The 21,560-nt window shown below is 42.3% G+C and overlaps 1 protein-coding gene across 1 annotated transcript in view; it reads right to left on the reverse strand.

The window, feature by feature from the left end:
- Nucleotides 1-569: 569 nt before the first annotated feature.
- Nucleotides 570-21,560, reverse strand: part of LOC121833002 (unconventional myosin-Ia-like) — a 136,599-nt gene continuing 115,608 nt past the window's right edge. The window contains exons 11-16 of the mRNA XM_042293554.1: nt 13,309-13,440; nt 11,238-11,344; nt 11,020-11,155; nt 9,250-9,402; nt 7,904-8,031; nt 570-4,369 (exon numbers count right to left, since the gene is read on the reverse strand). Of these exons, the coding sequence (XP_042149488.1) occupies nt 4,246-4,369; nt 7,904-8,031; nt 9,250-9,402; nt 11,020-11,155; nt 11,238-11,344; nt 13,309-13,440 (780 nt within the window). The 3' untranslated portion in view covers nt 570-4,245. The remainder of the gene's footprint in view (nt 4,370-7,903; nt 8,032-9,249; nt 9,403-11,019; nt 11,156-11,237; nt 11,345-13,308; nt 13,441-21,560) is intronic.

A 21,560-nucleotide genomic window follows, 5' to 3' on the forward strand; every position in this document is an offset into this window, starting at 1 on the left:
CTGAGCACCTAGCCAAGAGCGTTTCACGTTAAAATACTCGGCTATACGATTTAAACTGAACGTTTGTGGTTTCGCTAGCATGAGCTTTCACTAGAACCGTTTTGAACGTGCGCTTTGGACCGATTCGAAGTTTTTCAAAAGGTTTTTGGTTCAAAAGGAGAACTACAAAGTGATCTCCGGTGAGTCGTTCTTTCGTGTCCTTGAACTCGTAACGCTTTTCTAAGTGCTAAAGTGGTGCGAACCTAAAAAGATTATCCAGTTCGTGCATGGCGCAGGAATAAGCTATGTTACTGTATTCTTCAAATACAGCAACACGGCTAGTACACTGCTGGAAGCGACAAATTTGGGAGGCTCTGGTGAGGGTGGGCGCAACTCAAAACACCAGTACTTTTTTGCGAAATGCTCACACTCTTCGATTTGCAAGAGTTTTAGATATCACTGCCGTTATGAAACCAAGGCGCTATTATCAATAAGGACATATATTATAGATATGCTGTGAGCTCAAAGCCGCAGAATAAAAATAATCGATTACAATGTACTGAATAAAGCACACACACAGCCCATATTTTGGTTGTTCTTTTATTAATAAAATTAGTATGAAAACATTTTGGCTTATAAACTTCTCAATGTCCTCTTTATGATAACTTATTTTCCTTCTCGTTAACTCTTCGCAACCGGACAACGCTGGCTGCATCGTCTGCTTTCGTGTTCTCAACTTTGTACACATGACGCGTTATATGTATACTATATATGTATTTATACTGTGTACACAAATTTATTTAGGCATGTATTTTGTCTACATCAACAAGAAATAAAAAGGCTAACCAAATATTTTATATCAACTCCTTTTCAGTGGTCAGAGTAAGAAGGACATTACAGCTAAAACAATGAACTCGTGACATTAAAACAGTTTACAACTTAAGGCAAGTATTACAAGGACGAACACCGGAGATACTTGTCTGCGGCAGTAAATGAGCAGGTAAGAAGTGACAAACTAAAAAAACCATACGGTATCTAATCCGGAAGGAAAGGCACAAAATGTTAACCATAATAAAATGTCCAGCACTCCGGTTTTCGGCATCGTCTCGCGTTTCGTTAAACTAAAGATGTAGCTAACCTTAATGTAAGGTTACTTTGCATATACTCGTAGAGCCTACAGTAGTTTACATCGACCGTTGATAGGCAAGAATATGTAAACAAAAAAAAATCAGAGCATTACACGCTAACCTGCATACACCTAACCGGACATCTAGCGAGGAAATAACAAGGTGCGTTCGCGTAGAAAAACTCCAAACGACTAGCGGCACACTCGTTCTCTGAATTTCCTAGACTTGTTCTTATAGTTCCTGTTAAGATGCTGACCTATACCCTAGCGTATTTTTACAAAGTATTTATCAGTACACCTACGGTTGGGAGTAGCAGCCTTGGATATAAGACAGATTACCCACATGAATCCTGCACCCTAGAAAACAGCTAAACTTATTATAAACAGATTCTATACTGTAATGCTATGAATGAAAAGACAAACATACAGTGTTTGTGTGTGTGTGTGTTGTTTTTGTTAGATCTAGAGTTTTAAATTACATAGACAAATTCAAAGTGAAAAGCGGCGCTAAACTGTGAAACATTTTTTTTTTCAGTTTCTAGACAGAAGCACCGGGTTTGTTACGCGTGGATCGACTCGAAAGTTTTTAACATCTGCCGATGATAACACTAAAAACTTGTAAAAACAACATACGCACGCGCAAACAATTCTTTGTAACAATACTAGCGAGAAGTCGCCTCACGTAAGACAGGCCTTAAGAAACACACAGTCCGAAGGCAAACTCGATCAGTTGCACCTGCTTCACGTTGGCAGTGTAATTTGGCACAATCACTATCTGACTGAAGATTGTCGACGACAAACAAATGCAGCGAGTGTTTGATATTGCGCCCATTAAAAAAACAAATGCTTTTTTTTGTTTTCTTTTTTTACATCTCCTGCAATTGGTTGAATTATTTGGATTCTTCGTCTTCCGCAACTCTCGAACAATCACCAACGGAAAACAGTTCGGGTTAACGTCATCCCATACACTTTTCACAAAGGCCTCTACGGTAAGCCAACGCCACGACCCGACGTAGCCAATCCAGCAATGGCAAAAGGTTGAATCGTCGCGGCACTCATCGCCCTTTGTGCGTTCTCTGTTGCCGACTAAACCATTATCACGCACAGTGAATGCACCGCAACCCTGCGGGTTTTTTTTTTTCTTTTCTGAGCGTGATTAGTTCAGCCAGTAATAACAAGCTCGCAAAGGAAACCAGTGCCGTGACGAGTCAGTTTTTAATGCTCCGGGATCGGCTTCGTCAGAACGGAGAATTGTCAACCGGTCCAACTTAATGTGAAACGGAGCGTAAGAAGACCCAGTATCGTTCTTGCCGTGCTCCATCATTCGCTTTTGGTTTTATTCCTCTGGAAGGCTTAACGACTTTTGCCGTGACTAGTGAATGACGATGTATCATGACCGTATCAGTCATGTCAACGAGCCGTGAATGCAAGTGCATAGGTGCCCTACGAACCGCGTCTAACCTGAACGCATGCTTGGTCTTCTTTCGCACGATTTATTGGCGTACGTATTTTATGGCGGTAATTCCTAACATTACATCTTTTTTTTTACCTAATAAACTAAGAAAAAATCTTATAAATTGATGTCACGTCTTTTGTTTGCTGAGATAAAGATGCAAGCTCGTGCTTTTGTTGTGTTTAGCGCTGTTCTTACGTGAAAGTTAATGTGAACTTGTATATTGCGGCATTCTTTTTTTTTTCATAATTGCTAAATTCTCAGCCTGATATGCAAGTGCCAGCCAATATGATAATCATATCCAGTTTCACCCAACAGCGTAGAGTTTTACGGTAGAACAAAAGTTTGTATATGAAGCCTTGTGCAGAAGTTCCGGCTTCATGAGATTAAGAATTCATACACGTGACTGTTCACCAATTTTTAGAATCCGGTACTCCTAGCATTTAAATAAAGCGAAGGCGCTTTCTGGAATCTAATCTGCTCCATAATCCTACTCAGCGTTCGGATTTTAAATAACAATGCCATTTAACTTAATAAATGCACGTCACGATTAAGAGATGAAACTACGTCCTTCTACTACCAAACCGGCTCTATTTTAACGAAGAGATAGCTGAAGAGGTTTCTCAATGAGGGCTTCTCAGCAAAATCACTATCTGAAATAACGTCTCGTAGCTATCACCAAATAAAAAAAAAAAACGCGACATATCTATTTTCGACGAATGGATATTTACAAGGGTCATCCGAACGAGATACTTTTTCGTCGGAATTAACTCCGAACAAGCGACTCAAAAATGATGCCCACGGTTAAAATGCATCGCTAGGTACACCCATGCATGTCCAACACTTCCACGCTGGCGATGATGAACGTTAAAAATGACGCAACACCACCTAGGCGAGGTGTTAGCGCATCGCTCGAGTGAAGATGAATAAATACATGTTTTTATTAGTTTATCTAGTGCTGTGTTTTATTGTATTTTTCTTTTTGAGCAATGGGAGCAGTTCTAGTTTACCCCTAAAACCTTGGTAAACCTAGCATTTTCAGACGCTCTCACAGACACCCACACAATCACGCACTCGTAGATAGAAAGAAAAACGAAGAAAAACTGAACAGGAAAAATCCGGTTCACAATGCTCGCCATATGACTACATACACCATGTGAGATTGCGACGGTATGGTACGAAAGTATGCAAGTCAAATAACCCGATCCAGGGGCTGCGATGCAGCGTTCTAGTGAGACGTACGTTGTGTCAACTGCCTCAGACAAATATAATAGGGGGTGATTTTAAACACCGAATGTCCAACAGTCTAAAACAAATGCTGTCCAAGTACGACAAGCAAACTCGCGCGAACCCACGAAGAAACATTTCTGTCGTTCAGTAACACTGACATGTCGGGGGGCCGCCGTCTGGGAAGACCCTTGAACAGGCGGCGCCGGGAGTTCATTTTGTTTTTTTCGTAAGGCAGGCTCTGAAAGAGAGTTCTCAGAGCGCGTGCAAGACGCTTGGTCTCCGAGCAAAAACCTAAGGCAAGTATACGTGTAATCGCGAGAGAAAGTAACAAGAGCGCTAGGCTAGAGCTAGTCGAGATTTGAGTGAAACAGCGTCGACGTCTGTGCATGCAGAGTGTCCTCCACGGGAACGAGTCCTTGGAAGTGCAATTGAAAAAAGCCGCCTATAGAAGCGATCCTCATAAGACGACTTCCATCCGGTTGCCCTTCCGGGAGATCTTGATCTGGCCGGACTGGACGTCGGTCATCACCGACGACCGGAAGCCCAGGACGACGTTCTCCTTGCCGAAATTAACTTCGAACCTGCGGCAAAGGACGGTGAGGACGAGGGGGTGAAGACCGAGATAAGCTTATGAATTACCGCATGCTTAGATCGCCAGACATCGATAAAGGGACACTGACAGATCTCGATACAATCGTAAAAAGGCATTTACAGTGATAATGGGGTGTTACTTAGATATCGATATCATGGTGAAGAGACATTACTTAGATCTCGAGACACTGGTAAAAGCACATTGACATAGATCTCGAAATAGTGAGTTACCCCAAACTCAAATCTCGAGACATTGACAGACAACCCCACCAAGGCGAAAGAATGGAGTCGACTTATGAAAGAAGTATCGTCCACTACCTCCGTATCTAGTGTACTGTGTAAAACTAATTTGTCAAGCGAAAAAGAAACACTATACTGAATATGCTGAAAAACAAACGTCTTGCAGGTTAGTCACAGTGAACGTTGAGTGCGTACAGCATAGACTTTCCGGACTACCGTTCGTTATTTATTCAACATGTGGCACTTCACGTTAATAAAACAACACCAATGTTGATTCGTGTCCTTTTCTTAGGTGTCACGGTTTTTGTAATTCGTAATAATTTGAAACAAGCTAAATGAGTGTGAACGCCCTGTATTGTTTCGGAGGAATCGTTACCCTGATTCCTACTCCACAGTAACCTATTTCTATGTAGCAATAGGGGCTTCTGGTAAACCATTACCCTGTTCTGCGTACCGCACTACCAGAGCCTTTGACTCATGCTTTTAAGCGCGTGCCCGGGTGACACTGTAACCGCGGGGCGCGCTTAAAGCATGCTTCAAAGGCTTCGGTAGTGCGGTACGCGGAACACAATAACAGTTTGCTAAAAATCTCCCATGATTTTGCAACCGCAAGTATTATTCACATCGCATACGTGTTCGCAGCTACCTCGCGCGTTACCGACAGGGACATCGAGAGCTAAAACAACGGAGAGGCAATCTCAGGTTTTCTTGCTAATTAATAATCAGGGTGGAACAACTTGTCTCGCCAACGACACTGGCTGACATCCACAGTGATAACAAGCGATTTTGGAAAACAAGTTCTCGTATAGTACGCACCAGTCCACACAGCGCGGAATGCAAACTTTTAAACATCGCTACTTATTTCACGGACTAAATACTGCTTTTCACCTTATGTTGTACCGCAGCGAAGGCTAGAATCGCGAGCTCACAGCGTTGGCGGCTGCCCTTAATGCGCGAGAGCTTGTTCCGCCGAGACCTGGTCCAGAACAGGGAGCTCGCGCTTGCAGCCTTCTCTGCGGTACATCATAAGGTGAAATAGAGTATAGTAAATTGCAAGTATGACGCCCCGACAGGGGGTGCCCCGTGAGCTCAAGCACGTGCAGCTTGCGCGTAAACATAGCTTTTGTCAAGCTTGAAATTTCACGGGCTTGTCCGCACGAGCAGCGACATGGCGGCGACAAGTGGCCTTGCTTGTAGTAGTCTATACGAAGTATTCTTTGGCGGCCATAGCCATAGCTGTGTGCGCAAATTCTGAGCGCGTGCTGATGGCGAGCTTCCACAGTTCTTCTGCAACGTGCAGTCCGCTCCATCAAGAGTGCCGGTCTTAGCAGCCAATTGATGTGAGCTCGTTCTGAGCATGAGCTTTAAACAGCACCCACAAATCTGGCGTCCAGTGAATACTTCCTATAGTACTGCAGGAAATGAATTTGTATATCTTAAGAAATATCTATTTTCGCATTCAGTCTGAACGGATTCAGAGCATTTTAATGGTCACAAATTTTTTAGAATTTGTTTCCGTTTTATAGGAATCCTCTTCCGAATTGTTCCAAGTTAGAAGTCATTGGTAAACCGCTTTTGCAAGTCTTTAACTAAAATAAGTTGTCTTTGAAATGTCTCTGCTGTCGTTGTTTTGCTGATGTTGACGCTTTTCATCATTCGAAGATTAAGAAACTGCTTGTCCTCCCTCCTTGTTGGAGGGGAGACTTTTTTTCTCCTTTTTAACTCAGCACCTTAAAGGCCTGTTCACACATGCCGCGGAGCGCTACAAGCATAGCGCTAACCTCGCGCTTAGCGCGTGTTGACGGCAGCGTACACCAGCTTTGTATCGCACCGTCAAAACTGTTGCTCATGACAGACGATAAGTAGCTGACGACACGTGAGGAGCGCTACATCAGCGCTTCGCTGCATGTGAGAACCGGCCTTTAAAGGTACCAGCTGCTAAGACTTCGCTAGCTTTGCTTGTCAGCGTCTGGAACATTGTCGTTCCCCCGTATCCCATAAACATCGGCGGACCCGGACAGCATCTTGTACATGCCTCCATATTTTACGGAAATGATCGCTAGTGGAATACTTTTTGTGTCGCGAGCCCTCCGGATTGGGGTGTACCTGGATAAAATAATTATTAAATAAATAGTAACGGATCGGCTGCTAATCTAATTGCTACTAACAACCCTATAAGATTGCTCCTTTTGTTAATCGCGAGCCTCTTCTCAAATCGTCGTATCTATCATACCTACCACCACGATGAAACTTCTTTCACTGTGAAGGACAAGTGAGATCAAAACCTATGCGGAGAGCAAGTTGTCTCCTTCTTGCACCGGGGTTGCGGTGACGTCATAACAACGCCGACCTCTGATTGGCTTTGATTGGAAGACCTAAATGCTAGATGCCTTGAGGTACACCCACTATTGTTTTCAATCAGTCAACAGGAGATCGGCGTTCTGACATCACCCCAACATCTGTGCAAGAAGCAGACAACTTGCTCTCCGCATACCAGTGAAGAAGAAGAATAAAAAAGATATTTGTATAAAAAGGCTTCATAGTTGAGATAAGATGATGCTTTCCTTGAGGGGGCGTGTGAGAAGAGATCAATGGGACTATCAAGTAGTAATGAGATGCGGTCGTACTAAAAAAAAGCAAAGAGAGGACAGATGGTTTACTGTAGAAAAACTTGCGCTGGAAGACACCTTTTATTAGGCCTTTGAAAATATATTGAAACAAGCGCGGATCACTCAGGTGGAGCTGAGCGGTACCCCCTAAAAAAGGCCACCGTAAAAAAAAGAACGGAAACAAGCAATAGGACCAATGTATGGACTACATTTTATTATGAAATATAATATAAAGAACAATAATCGTTTCTTCTCGATTTAAATTGTGGCAAAATAAAAAGTTGAGTCACAGTTTTATCTCCTTTTACATTTTTAAATAGATGTTCTAAATGATCTATTGTGCTGGCCTTTTGTCTCTCCTATGACACCCTACCACTTTGCCCTTTTTATCATAGGAAAGTGCTATCTCTGATGAGACTTCTTTTTTATGCAGTTAACCTATCAGGAGCAGCTCTTGCCGGGTAAATGTTCTACCTTCTTCGTACATTCGTTCTTTGTACAAAGCCTATAAGTAAATAATTTGTATGAATAAAATGTGTTTGTTTCATATCGAATGCCCATCGTTTTGAAGTGCCATCACAATGCCAATGCAGTGTCACTATGTATTTCAGTGACGAATTCACTCGATAAAGAAATGTCTCCTGAATCTTTTTAAGGTGCAGACGGGCGACTTACTCGGTTGCGATGTTAACTTCCGGAGGTTTCCCAGTTGCGTTCTGGATGACCAAGAAAAGCTTCGTGACGATCTCAATCACGTGACCGGTCTCGAAGAGGAAGTCGCCTTTCTTCCTGGTGGCTTCCGTCTAAGTAAATGAAGCAGCGTAAAAGAATAACGGAAGATGCGGCACAACGTCAGAACGAGACGAGAATGACACGACAAACGGTAAAAGTAGCTGGCCCGACCTAAGGTTGTGACAAGGGGTTCAAGGTACTGAAAGGACGCGCCATGGGATAACTCGCACGCATGACCATCTTTGGAATTGAGAAAGAAGCTTTGTTAATCGGGAGCATAGCGTAAATAATATCGGTGCCTTACACAAGTGAAAAAAGTGGAATGCAGTTTGATTTTTGTGTATGCGACTTGAATATGCTCTGAGCGTTTGTTGGCAACACTTACACGTCACAAGCGTGAATTTGGCACAAATAAACAACGCGGAAACCTTGAAACCGCGGTGCACATTTGTGTAAACTTTGTATTTTGCAAGTTGCTAGGCTCGTAATTGTTTCTTTTAGCGATTAGGCGACCGTTTAAACTTATATGTTACGGCCCTTTTGGCATTTTTTTATTTGTCAAAAAGTGTGTAGAATATGTTACTAAAGGCAAATACTGTAACACGACCGCAAACTTAACAATCTGGGAACATTTTACTTTCTCTTTATCGCCAATTTGAATTCAGTTGGGAGCATCTTCTATTTCTCTCATATTTCTTATACAATTGAATTCAAAGTAGTTTTTGGTTTACTCTAATTGCAAACACTAGATACTGCTGACTCTTAGTAGCGACGAATATATCGAAAAAATTGTTAATTCAAAGTTTTGGACTAACTAGGAGAAGTCAAAATGTTGTGCAGGGTTAGTTTATTGCGCATTTTGAAAACAAGTTTTAAAAAAACAGCGCTAAACGAGAAGTACAAGGACAAGATGAACCGGGGACAGCGCGAGCGTTGAGTAAAAACCGACGTTTTATTGGGCAAGACGAAGGAAGAAAAGAAAGAGAAATCTATAAATGATACTATATATCAAATAGGATTTTCCTATCATTTATATTATTTCCATTCCTGCATTATTGCCAGATATTTCCTTGTTTTTTCTAGTATTGTTTGTAAGCTACTTATTTAACATCTTTCTTATTTATGTCGATTAAAACATTTGTTGTTTCAAAGCTCGTCCTGTTCCTACAGTTCCTTGTCCATGTCCCTGTGTGTTGTCCTACTAACAAAAAGACTGAGTACGTCGTTGCGATTCCGGGGCCGACACCGAGGCGTCGCGATGTACGCGTCGAGCAGAGTGCTGAACACACCGTGCGAACGTGGAACACGGCGATGTCATCCAAGAACGGGCTGAGGGATATCCTAAAGATGTCCCCCACGGGAATGCGGTACTTGATCTGCAGCGTTCGCTGGTCCATGATCAGCATGGCGTTGGTGCTAACGACAAATAGCGCCTGGACGCACTGAAAGACACAAGAGAGATATGGTCGAGTATGTGTACCAAATAACACGTTTCTATCAATAGGACGTTTTTAAAGCGAGGATAGCATTTATAATAAAAAGTTGTCAAAATGTCCCGGGTATATTTAGACGGGACATTGATGTGAAATTGGTTCTCTGAAGCCGCGAAGCTCGTCTTGGAGGCATAAATGTATCGGCAGCTTTGAGAGGACTTCGTTATATGATATCCCCCATGAGCTGCAAAAACGAATTTCCCTTTTGTGACCCCTTAAAGGGCATCTGAAAAAAAAAATGAAATATTTTTAACTGTCTAATTTAAACACGCGTGTAAAAAAAAAAAAAAAATACGCGAAAAAAAAAGTTGTTTAGAGCAATATTGACTGCGCGAGGCGCGATTTAGTCGGTAGTCACCTCCTTTCCACTTTTCCCTCGGCATTTCGGGCGCGGGGAGAGGCGGGTCGGCTTCGCCTTCACGTTGAGGTGGAAAGAGCGAATGACCATTCCGTCACGTCATGGGCTTTGCGCCCAGAATTTCAAATAAATCTCTCGCCCTCAATATTGCTCTAAAACATTTTTTTTTGCGTAAAATTCATTTTTTGACAGGCGCGTCACAAAAGGCTGTTTAAAAAACTTTTTCAGGGGCCTTTTAAGGAAATTACAGATGCAATAAAAGGAAAGTAGCTGAAGCGGTCAGATGTGACTGATAATATAAATTATGCCAGTAACGGCTACGAAACAACTTAAGACATCTTTGTTGTTGTTTTTCTTAGAAAAAAAAAACTATTCACAATAGTAAGTTACTTGTGCCGCTGTACGATTCTGGAGACTGCAATGAGTATTGGAGACAGAACTACTTAGATAAACCTACGCCTTCTCTCTGGTATCTCTGGCTACTGCCAAGGGCGGTTCCGTGTGACTTTTGTCTCTTTTGACACCGTCATGTGGCCACAGTACATTGTTGTTTTGGTCGGTGTCATGTGATTACATCATGCTAATGACAACACTTGACTAAAAGGAAATGGACGAGTTTTTGGTAACGGGTGAAAATTAACGGAATCAATCTTAATGACAATTTTAACTCTTATTCGTGGCGCAGGTAAGTTTTATTCTCGAAATGTATGTATGTACAACAAGATAATCTATTTACATGCTTTATGTGACAAAGTTCAGCTAGTAATCGATATTTGCGGGATTAATACGGATAATTAGAAAATAATATACTGCATATCAAAATGTGAGCCCCTATACATAGAGCGATTGACTATATCATTAACTTTAATGCATCGCGCTATGACTTTGATCAAATACGCAGCACAGATATTTTATCTGATATGAGAACAACTGTGAGTGTAGCGCCGTTACTAAAGCACCACTAACAAAAACGACACACACACATACTGTTTTAGAAGCAGGAACCCGGTGAAATATTCGTTATGTCGGGCAGTACCCTCTTTATTTCCCAAATAATCCCGTTGGTATTTCACCGCTCCACCAACGGTGTGCCCTTGTTTAAAAAATTGTGTTTCGAGTAGTCCATTTCTCTATTACCAAGGCAGCATTGAATGAATACAAAATCGCACAATTTCGAATAAAAAAAAAGTAAAAAGAAAGAGGCTTACCTTGCCGCTTGATCTCGTGATCTTGCTGATGATGTCCGCGAAGACAACGTACTGGTCGCCGGTTTCGCTGGCCAGTCTTTTCCATTTGACATTCTGGCGCAGGCGCACGTAGTCCCCTCGAAAAGGGTGGGATACACTGCAGGGCGCAAATAGAATACCGGGAGTGAACAATATTATATTGCAAACAAATGTAGCTATTCTCGAGAACCACTGTTCACCTTTTCGCGTAGGAAGCCTTCCGATCCCTGAAGATGATGCTCGCGGTGACCTTTTCTCGCATTCGATTTCGAGCTGTTTGGTCAAACCTCATTCTGTACTTGGAACACTGCGCGAGAAAAAACAATCACACAAGTGATAATGTGGCGAGGGCACAGGTGAGCTGGTCAAAATCCTACACTTTGAAGTAAATCAAAGCTGTTTTTTGTCTGTCTCCCGCGGGTGAATGAATTAAGACTGGGGCTCAAACTTCTAGCATTAGAATATTGTTTAAGTTAGTTCAACCGTCGATGTACGAATTTCGCGCTTTCTCCTCCCTTCTTTTCTTGGTAGTTTATTTCCTTCCCATACTCAGTTCCCCTTTTTTTTCCTTTGTTACGCTGGCTGTCTAGGAGAGTGTGATGCAAGAGAAAATTGTGTTAGGAGTTGGTCTTGAGGTGTGTAGTTAAAGAATTGATTCTTTTCCAAGACATCTACTGTCCCTAATTAATAAGACTGAAAGTACTATCGCCATGAATAGGAGTGTAAACGCCGCTCCGTGCGGCCCGCAGTACTATCAGCACCGCCTATAGAATGCCCCGTAAAGCTATGATGCAAGGGGGATCGAGACAAGTAGATTCTTGGGCTCGTTGTGCCGCCCTTCAGTTCCGAATCATCAAATTTACCGACGCTGTCATCCGCAATTTGAAGTACGGGCGTAATCTGGCGCTCGCGCGGGTGTGTGCGTGACGGGGCAAGCAATTGTAATATGTCTTTCGTGACTGATTTCCCTCGCGTGGATTATGCATAAGCTGCTGAAAGTGGTGCATTGCTTATCACATCATAAAGGCTCGGAGTGACACCGAAGTTGCTTCGGGAAGTCTGCGATTGATTTAAGTTCTGTCACGTTGCTTTTTATGATCCAGGGAGCGGAATTCACGTACGCCTGCACCGCGCTAACTTCTTGCATGTGGAGATTTGGAGAGTTTTGCTCTCGCAAAACTCACGCGAAGTGAATAATCGGTAGCTTTATTTGATTGTTCGGATACTTCCGATAACAATATGATGCAGGCTCAAAGCCGTCGGCGGAGTATCGGAGATTGCTATCGGAGTCAAAGGAACAATTTACTAAAATTGATAAGAAAAAGGTTACCCTGCAGAAATATTAATATAAGGTATTTTTGCTGGCGCACATTTCAAGAAAATGCTCTTCGTTAGTGGTTATCAGTTTCGCGGATGTGCCGATCGTTCTTCGCTAGCAGACGATTCGGAAGTCCATAGTGGTGAAACGATCGCTGTAGGCAACGTGTCTCGCACGCTAAGCACCTTTATACTTCATGGGAAAAGCGATAGGTGGCACTGATAGTACCAAGCGCCACGCGGAGCGGTGTTCACACTCATATTGATCGTGATAGTACATATATTTTTACACATATCTTATTTTTGCTTCTGGCAGCTACTACATTGAATAGTTTACTCGTTACACAAACTCCCTACAAAATAAGGGGTGGTTGATGCTTGAAATGCTATTAGCACCAATGTTTTCCACGAGGCTCAATGTCTTTGGTTGTGTTTCCAGGTAAAAGTGAAGTTGAGGTCTAAAACGAATTATACACGATGCACGGAAAGGAAATATGCACACAGGTCGTGAAAGAGCAATTGTTTACCAAAGAATCATTGCCTGTAAAACGGCTGACTAAATAACCTAGAACAAGATCAACTTTTGCTCGAAATCAAAACTTTGAGTAAAGAATCGGTGACGCAAGGAAGACTTATCTTAAAAGTCGGAGTAAAGGTACAGAAAAATATAAAAAAGTAGTTTTAACAAGGAGCTGCAAGATGATAGATAAGATGACACAAGGCTCAAGGTTATGGTAAAGCAGAGAAAATATCTTGGATTATTTTGACCCAGAGATGGGGGGGGGGGGGGGGGCAATTCCTAGTCGTCTTCTGTTAGTTTATTAAATTATAAAATAAACTGCAGAAGCATTCCAATGCAATGAAAAACAACTTTTTAAAACGCGACACGTGAGTTGTCTGAGTCCAATCCAATTTCCACGAGAGGCCTATTATACTGGTGGTACATCTACCCACCCTCCACTTGTGGTACATCTTTTTCAGGATGTGACTGGTTGTATGGAGGAAGCGTGGGGCCGGCGGCCACGACCGGTCCAGGGGTGACTCGGAGGGTAGGTTGTGTGCCAGCCACAGCAGGTACCGACGACGCTGAAAGGCACCCTCAGCTGCTTAAAGAGTCTCCGAATTGCGGTGCATTAATTCTCATTGCTTTATAACTGCATCATGCTTCACAACAGGTCCCGCGATTCTGACGAAGGCGAAACTAACTTTTGGCGCGGTACGCTGACGTTGTCAGAGCTAACGGAATATTAACAGAAAGTACGGAAATAAGATAAACCACTAAGCAATTGACTTCACTTTTTTAGATCTCTAGATCCAAACCTAACGTGGGCAAAGTCTATCCAATATTATTGAAAGAAAAGAAGACACTGAATATTGGCGTAAGCAAAGGTTAGATCTTCCCTCTCCGTATCCTGTATTCTTGACTCTAGTTTGGGAGCGCGTCAATTTCATTGTAGATCAGTGACCACGTATATTACTGTTTCTTATGACCATTCAAGACATTTTGTCAAAAAGGTGCTGTGGAAGCTTTGTGCGTGATGACTATAACTAGGTATACAACTACGTGATAGACAATAATAAATGTATCAAGGAGAATTAAATGATCTTCAGAAACAGAAATTGACGAGGGGATTCCAGAAAGGCAGATGCAATGTAAATAGCTTATTGGAAGTGTAAACAGACCACACTGCTTTCTAAGTAACTATGACGTTTCATGTAAAGAGCAGTTGTGTATCTGTGTAGAAAGCTGAAATACTCAGAATGTTCAGCCACTTAGTTGATGCAGGCGTCTAAAGACTCGTCGCAACTTCCGCTAAAGATTTTTTCTTTTAACAAATAAAACAGAAAGTCGTTATTTCAGCAAACTTTAGACCAGGCCACACGTAAAATATGTTAACATTAAGTGAGGCCGTCACTTAGAGTTTGGGGCTGGGAATTGTTTAAACCAATATGTCATTTAGAAGGCGCGCAAAGTATCAGCACTTTGTTTACAAGCAATAGAAAAAAAACATAAAAATTAAAAGCAGTTATGATCAGCATACTAGGTTTTGTACAACACGTTTTCTTTAAATATTAAATAAAGTATTAACCTTTTCGTCAATATAAGCGAAAATAAACAGGTAAAATTATGCAAGCGGTTAAATGTCTAGTGTATTATTTCAGTATCAACAGGTTAGTTGTTTAAACAACATGCCAGCACAGTTTTTCCTTAATTTTCTTTTTTGGCATGCTTCATTTTAACCGTTTGTTGAAATTGGTTAGGTCTTCGATGCTTGTTGAAAGAAAGCTGTAATATTAAACATGTAGAGTATGACATCCGCTTCAAATGAACTGCTCCGGGGAAACAGTGTATTATTTATTCTAAAGCGGACAGAAATGTTTTTCTGTAAATAAAGATAAGGGTTCAATCGTCCACAAGAAAGAATGGTCATCAAAAGCTTTACGTGGGAATAGTGAACCTGCTTACTTACAATTCAATAAACATTTTACCGGCTTCTCTGTGGCAATTATTTCTATTCTTTCTTTTTAGTATTATAATGTTTGTGAGATAGGTTCTCGGAATACGATTTTCATACGGGCACAATCAATATTATTTTAAGCCTAATCTAGAAAAGTATAAACTTCATAAAAATCGGCAGGCTTGCACGATAGTGATTTAGGCATAAAAACACGCATGCATGAATACTATTTCTACCTAATCACATGGTTAAGGAGTATTTACGAGACAAAACAAGCGAATATTGCATAACACGAAAATGCACAGGCCTAAGGTCATAGCATGCTTAAGCGTAAATCAGGGAATTGTAACACCTATTTAACAATTCTTTGGTGAGAGAAGCGCAAAGCAACAAAGGGAATGTAATGTGTCTTAAATTCAAATGGCAGATATCGGCACTTTCCTGACGTATCAAATGAATCAGGGGAAAATATCCGGTAGTGCCCTTCTTTCGCAACAGGCAGTGCTGGCGATGCGAAAACCCGAATGATATTCTTATTATCCGCATTTTCGTATTACCAGCCTTGTACCTGCTGCACGAGTGCTAGCTTGAACGCACTCCCGCTTCACACGTACTTTGTGTGCGTCTAATGATTTAGTGAATTTCAATGACGCTTAGCAAATCTCTAAGTGAAACGATGTTTTTGTTTCCACTACTTAAAAAACGAATTTGTAAATTTTTTATAAATATTTAAGTGATTTGTATGTTTTTTGCAGTCCCTGACATCCGCCATGCCTTGCAGATTGTTCTCAAAAAAATTTTTTTTCCTCAACCCGCTTTATGGTAGAAAAGTTTTTAAGTCTTCGCTTAAACACCCGATGTATGGAAACCAATAAGTTTTGCCAACGATTTTAAAAAAAACGGCGAAAGTGAAGTATACCGTTCAGTGCACTTGGCAAAATTTTGAAGACAGTACAAGAAAAAATGTAAGTAACGCCCAAACACACATGAGACACCTCGAACTGAAAGTCGGTGTCAATGAAACTTTTAACAAGTAGTCAGTTTGGTTATATAAATAAAAAAAAGCATGTTTTACGTATCTCAAAGTAAAACACACAAAAATAAAGCTGCGCGTACTTAGCCATATCTCCTACAGCATTAGATTTATTTACAAAAATGTGACACGTGACCAAATTGTAACGCAACAAAGGCCCCAATATTTGCACTACTTTAATAAATTCGCCTTGTACTTTGAGAAGCTTTTTAGCAGAAGGCTATGAATCCTCTACCTAGTGCTAGAACTTCAGATTGTTACAGTGTTATGTTAGAGGAGACAGCGATGTTTCCATAAAACAATGAACATCTCGGGAAGTTCTTTGTCTCGCCTGACGGCCCAAATAGTCCCCGAATAGGCCCATCACATCAGCCACAAAAATTGATGGGCCGAGTTAAACCTATAAAGCGAATTGTCTACCATAAGCATATTTCTAAATTTTATAATTTATTTTTCCCGCGTGTTTTACTAAAACTTCTTAACTAAATTGAACGTTAAAACATTCAATGATGACGGCAGGGTGTACCTTCGCAGAGTTGCACTTATGGTGGGAACAAAAGGTGTAATAGTATTCGGAGATTCCATAAGTACGCCTGTCACAATTTAGTTATTCATGATACATATTGATGTACAACAAATTATCTTCTGAGCACACAAGTTGACGAAAGCGGGAAGTAAAGTTAGCATTGCTTTAGAAACTTATTTGATTTTTGATATGCTTCAACAAAGTTCCTTGAACATTCTACGACCAGATAGCCCGCAAAATATAAGTTTTTTGTTTTCACAAAAGCCTTCTCAATTTACACATAACACAAATGTTTTCGAGATAAACGGAGTCGCTCGTTACATTCTCTTTTGCATACGTTAATATAAATTTTTGCACATCGAGAAATGTACGTCTCGACAAGTTTTGGATAAGAATTAAAAAACTCCATATATAGCTGGATATTGTTTACTTTCTTTATAGAGCAAAAATCCCAACAAGAAAACAAACAAACGAACAAACAGGCATTTTTCCCGTCTTTCATAAATGAACATGGATATGGTAAAAAGGCTATATAAATCGAACGCATTCGCTGGTCTTTATTCTTAATGTCGTTGTCGTTTAGTGCATACGTTGGGCAGGAGTTCAGTTGCACCCGACTGAAAAAGAAACGTTTAATGTTATACCATTTCTGCTTGCTGTGTGTCCGTTTTGCATTTTCGCTATTGATTAGCGTTCACCAGCAGCCGACGCAACGATGGTGGCCAGTGAATACCACTTACAAATTGATCAAAGCCTGTCGTTCGAAATTTTACTTTTTATTAGACGTCATATGCCGCTGGATGACCTAGCATCAAAAGGATTTTTGAGGAATGACAGCTCGAAAGGTTAGCTGCTTCTTTTGAAAATGCTTCCGTGTGCACAAAATGTTCTTGAGATGTAAAGTCATCTGATTCCAAGTTCTAGCGTGGTGGTAACATGCAGTGCGATACTCTCAATCCTAATGAGTTTAATCTCAAAGTTTAGCCCTCTCGTTTAATGCAAAATAATGTTTAACTTAAAAATCACTGTGGTACATATTTACTAGTGCCGTAAACATCCGACCCCAAAAGAGGGCAATTTGAACTATGCTGCGCCAATTACAAATCCTACACAGCCCAGCGACTCGGTATTGTTTGTCAGGAGCAATGGAAACATGCATATTTACTCATCCTTTCGAAAGAGTTTCAAGGATATATCTACTTTCTTGGTAACGGCGTTAATGCAACTAAGTCAATGACACTTTTGCAACATTCGTGTAATATTGTAAGTGAAATCAATATTCACATTAACGTTATAGTTCCCCAGTGTTTGGACCATTATTAACCCATAACTAATATTTCCCTGCATTGTTGGTAAGCCATTGGCAGTTCATAAGCGTCACAACGAATGAAAATAACTGGATTGAAATAAAATCTGTAAAATAAGGGGGTGTCATCTTCCTGCTGCCTTGATGTTACGAAATTTATGGAATGGAGGAAGCCTCATATTTTTGTTCACAGGGGTCGCAGGAGTACTTGAGGTAGCACGGTTGTTGGCAGTAGCATTCCATGAAAACGAACACCCGAAAAGAAAACAGTACACCTCCCATTGAGATTCTTAATGCACAATGTCTAAGGTAGTAAACGCATCAACCTGCAACATAGATGAGAGTATAGTTGGCCGCAGTACGAAGTTTGACTAGCGGAAGTTGAGTACATCTGTACGTAGCGGAATGCTCACTGGTGATCACTCAAGTATGGCAACAATGTTTCTCCAACCTGCTTCCAATGCACGGTAGCTGGTAGCCAGAACACGTAAGGAATGAAGCAGGTCGGAACGGAACTAAGTTGCCAATACAGGCCTGAGGAGATGTCACAAACTACGTACAAACTACGTACGCACGTGAAGTTGTTACACCCACCATGTCAAACTTTTACCAACTCGCCCAGTTCAACACCTTGTTACGTACAAATCTTATTTGTGAAAACCTCAATCGTTGTTATTTTGCACTTCTTCATGAGGATGTATGCCAAAAAGTTGCAATACAAGTAGATGACTTAACCCAGGTACATCCTTTGAAGCTTGCGTTGACGCCACAAAGGTTATGGTAACTCTGCTTTTTTAAGGCGGATGTCTGGGTGTTTCCGTATTAAATCCATTCCGTCAAACCGAGTTATATTGGTGACTTGAAAGACTGGATGTGCCATGACAAGATTATGTTGAGCTATACGACATTACGTGCTAGGGAACTAGTTCGAAACCGATTGCATAGCGGAAGCATGCCCACTGTCAGTATGATACGTAGCTTCGCGTTTTTGGGTGAACATGCATCGGAGTGCAATCGCGCATGCACTGGTGCATCGCAGACCATGCCTGAGGAAGCGAGCGTCCGTGCTCACCTTCGAGAAGCGGTAGCACCGGGCGAGGACGCGGGCGGCCCACTCCCTTCGCCTCGACTGCCCGACGTCGTGGAACTGCTCCCTCGTCTTGCACATGTCCATGCACACACACATATACACGGCCACGTCACGCGCTTCGGCATAGAAGCCGCCAACGGTAGTGCGAGACGCAAAGCGGCGGGACGGCGAGGAACGCATGCTGGGCTCGTGCACACTGGCGGGACTCGGCAGGCACACGCGGTGCGCTTGTGTGTCGGAGAGGGCAAGCAGTGCTTTTCGCGTGGCTATTGCCGGTAGGTGAACGCAACGTCAATTGTGCAAGCAAGAGCTCTCTATTTAAAGAAAAAGTAGAGGATGGACGCAGCTTAGAGCCAGTCAAATCGACCGACGCCTGTCACAAAACTCCTCTGCGCACGCTCTGATACCAAAGAACTCTCAGAACCAGTAGGTATCTTTGTTATAGTCGATGAGAAAGCGAGAACGGCGGGGAATATCTCTCGAACACTCGGGATCCAACACGCGCTCCTTGCCTACCACAGTGCATTGACTGCGTGCGCGCGCTGGAAGTGCGCGAGGCGCCGAACCGTTGTGCCAAGTATGAAGCTCGCGCAGGAGACGGGACAACTCAAACTCCTCTCTGCCTTTCTCACCTTGTCAGTGAGTACAGCTATATGACCACCACCGTGATTACCACCCAACTAATTCAACGTCACGCCATCAGTGAGGGACGCGTGAGCTCAGTTAATTTCTAGCACTAAATGGGTTCCTGCTTTCGTCTTTTCGAGGAGCTAACTTGACGTTCATGGGCGTACCAACCAAGGGGGCAAGGAGGGGCGCTTGCGCCCCCCCCCCCCCCCCCAGTTCTCAGAGCGGGGGGGGAGGGGGGCAAGGCATGTGTTTTGCCCCCCTTAAAAAGCCGCCACTGGGCACGGCAAAAACTAGCTGGCGGTGCCAAAGGCATACCAAGGGACCGCCCCAGCCATGCGGGGGGGGGGGGGGGGGGGGGGGGGGGTGGGGTTCTGTTTGCCCCTTACTCAAAAACAAGTTGGTACGCCACTGTTGGCGTTCTCAATTGAATGATATAAAAATATTTGAAAGCAGGCACTTTTCCATGTAAAACACGTTTATAAATGCTCGCCAAGCGTGGCAGAAACAGTGAAGGGGCGAGACGAAAACCGTTAGCATTGCTGTTGACCAACGTCGCACGTGCGTGAGGCAATCGCGACTGATGGAGTTTGCGGCCGCCGCAGACTCCCCCGCTGGCGCCGACCGCGAGGGCAGAGTTCCTTGATTTGGCGTGCGCGCGAGATCCTCCCTGGCCAACCATCGAATTTTGAGCAAGGTGAGCGCCTTTCTTCATTTTAGGCACCTAGAAAAAGTCAGCCTAGTTTCTATCAATCTTTGTAGTTTGTCATGCAATCGAGGTACCTTAGCGACTAATTTGTATATTCTCACAATTGCAGCACATAGATCAAGTTAGCGCCCTCTGAAGTCAGGGTCAAATATCTCGTTGGTGCATGTTACTTTTGTTCGCACGCTTAGTTTCTACGCCAGTTTCCTTATGCTGAGAGACACATTATGACGGAGCAAGATACGCACAGATGCCACGCTTTTGTCAAAAGCAGCAAAGCCTTTTAGTATACAAGATAGTGAGAAGAAAATAGGATACAAGGTTTGCCCTCTTGCTACCATGTCCAGCTGAAAGGCATATGCAATGGTAAAATGTTAGCCTGAAACAATAACTAAATTTCTGTTAGGTCTGGGGCTCTATGTTGGACACTTGGCGGCCAAGCCGGCGAGATCGCCGATCGACGCGACTGGCCAATGCCGCGTTTGACCTTGGCACTGGCCAATCATGGCGCGGCGTTGGCCAATCGCGCGGTGGACGATCTTGCTGACTTTCTTGTCAAGTTTTCAATATAGAGCCCCTGGGCCACTCGTTCGTAAAACGATTCATCAAAATAAGTCAGATTGTTGCGTCGTCTTTCGTAAAAGGCTACTTGAGCGTCTGAATAGCTTGATTATAAAGTATATAATGAATATGCGAAATTATATTTACGAAAAAATTAACCATAATTAAATTTGCAAGTAACACGCAACTTTATTTGTCTCTCGTTATTACTGGTTTAAACGCATTACCAGGATTTGTCACCGATCTCTACCCTCACATGACGGGCCATATAAAAAAAGATCATGCAAACAAAACATTAATGTCTTAGTTTTACAATAGCCATCAAGTTATGGCTGGTTCACTGGCGCCTGGAAGTTGACAATATTTCAGCTCCAGAAGCAGGGGCGTGCTAAAGACAGACGAAGTTCAGGTTAAATCACTCTAGAAATCAGTTTTTTCTCTGAAATGTATTTTGTCGTTTTCAGCAACGAACTTCATGCGGCTTGCGATGTTTATCATTTGCATTTGTTGATCACGTTTAGTTTGTTGAAACTCATTTTTAAAAGAAAACCTAGTAAAATCCGGATGGTGTATTGTACCTTGAAGGAATACGAAAGTGCGTCGCTGCTACATTTCACACGCTGCCGTCGCGTCGTTAAATAAAATGCTCTTATTTAACCAATACACACCGAAAAGCAAACGAAAAAGCACCGCATATGTTGAGAACCAAAGTGGGAAAAAGATAGACTCGGGATAATTTTTCTTCTTACAGACATTTTGTCAGAAAAAAGAACTTTATGACATCTTGTCAAGAAGTTCTTAAACTTCGCATACTGTTAGGTGACGACAGCAGCAATGTTATTTCTGTTTATATCAACATTATTTAAAAGGTGTTGCCCAGCATAAACTTTTCTTTTTA

This window comes from Ixodes scapularis, unplaced genomic scaffold (genome assembly GCF_016920785.2).
Source record: "Ixodes scapularis isolate PalLabHiFi unplaced genomic scaffold, ASM1692078v2 PGA_scaffold0__279_contigs__length_252992795, whole genome shotgun sequence".
In the NCBI taxonomy this organism is placed as follows: Eukaryota; Metazoa; Arthropoda; class Arachnida; order Ixodida; family Ixodidae; genus Ixodes; species Ixodes scapularis.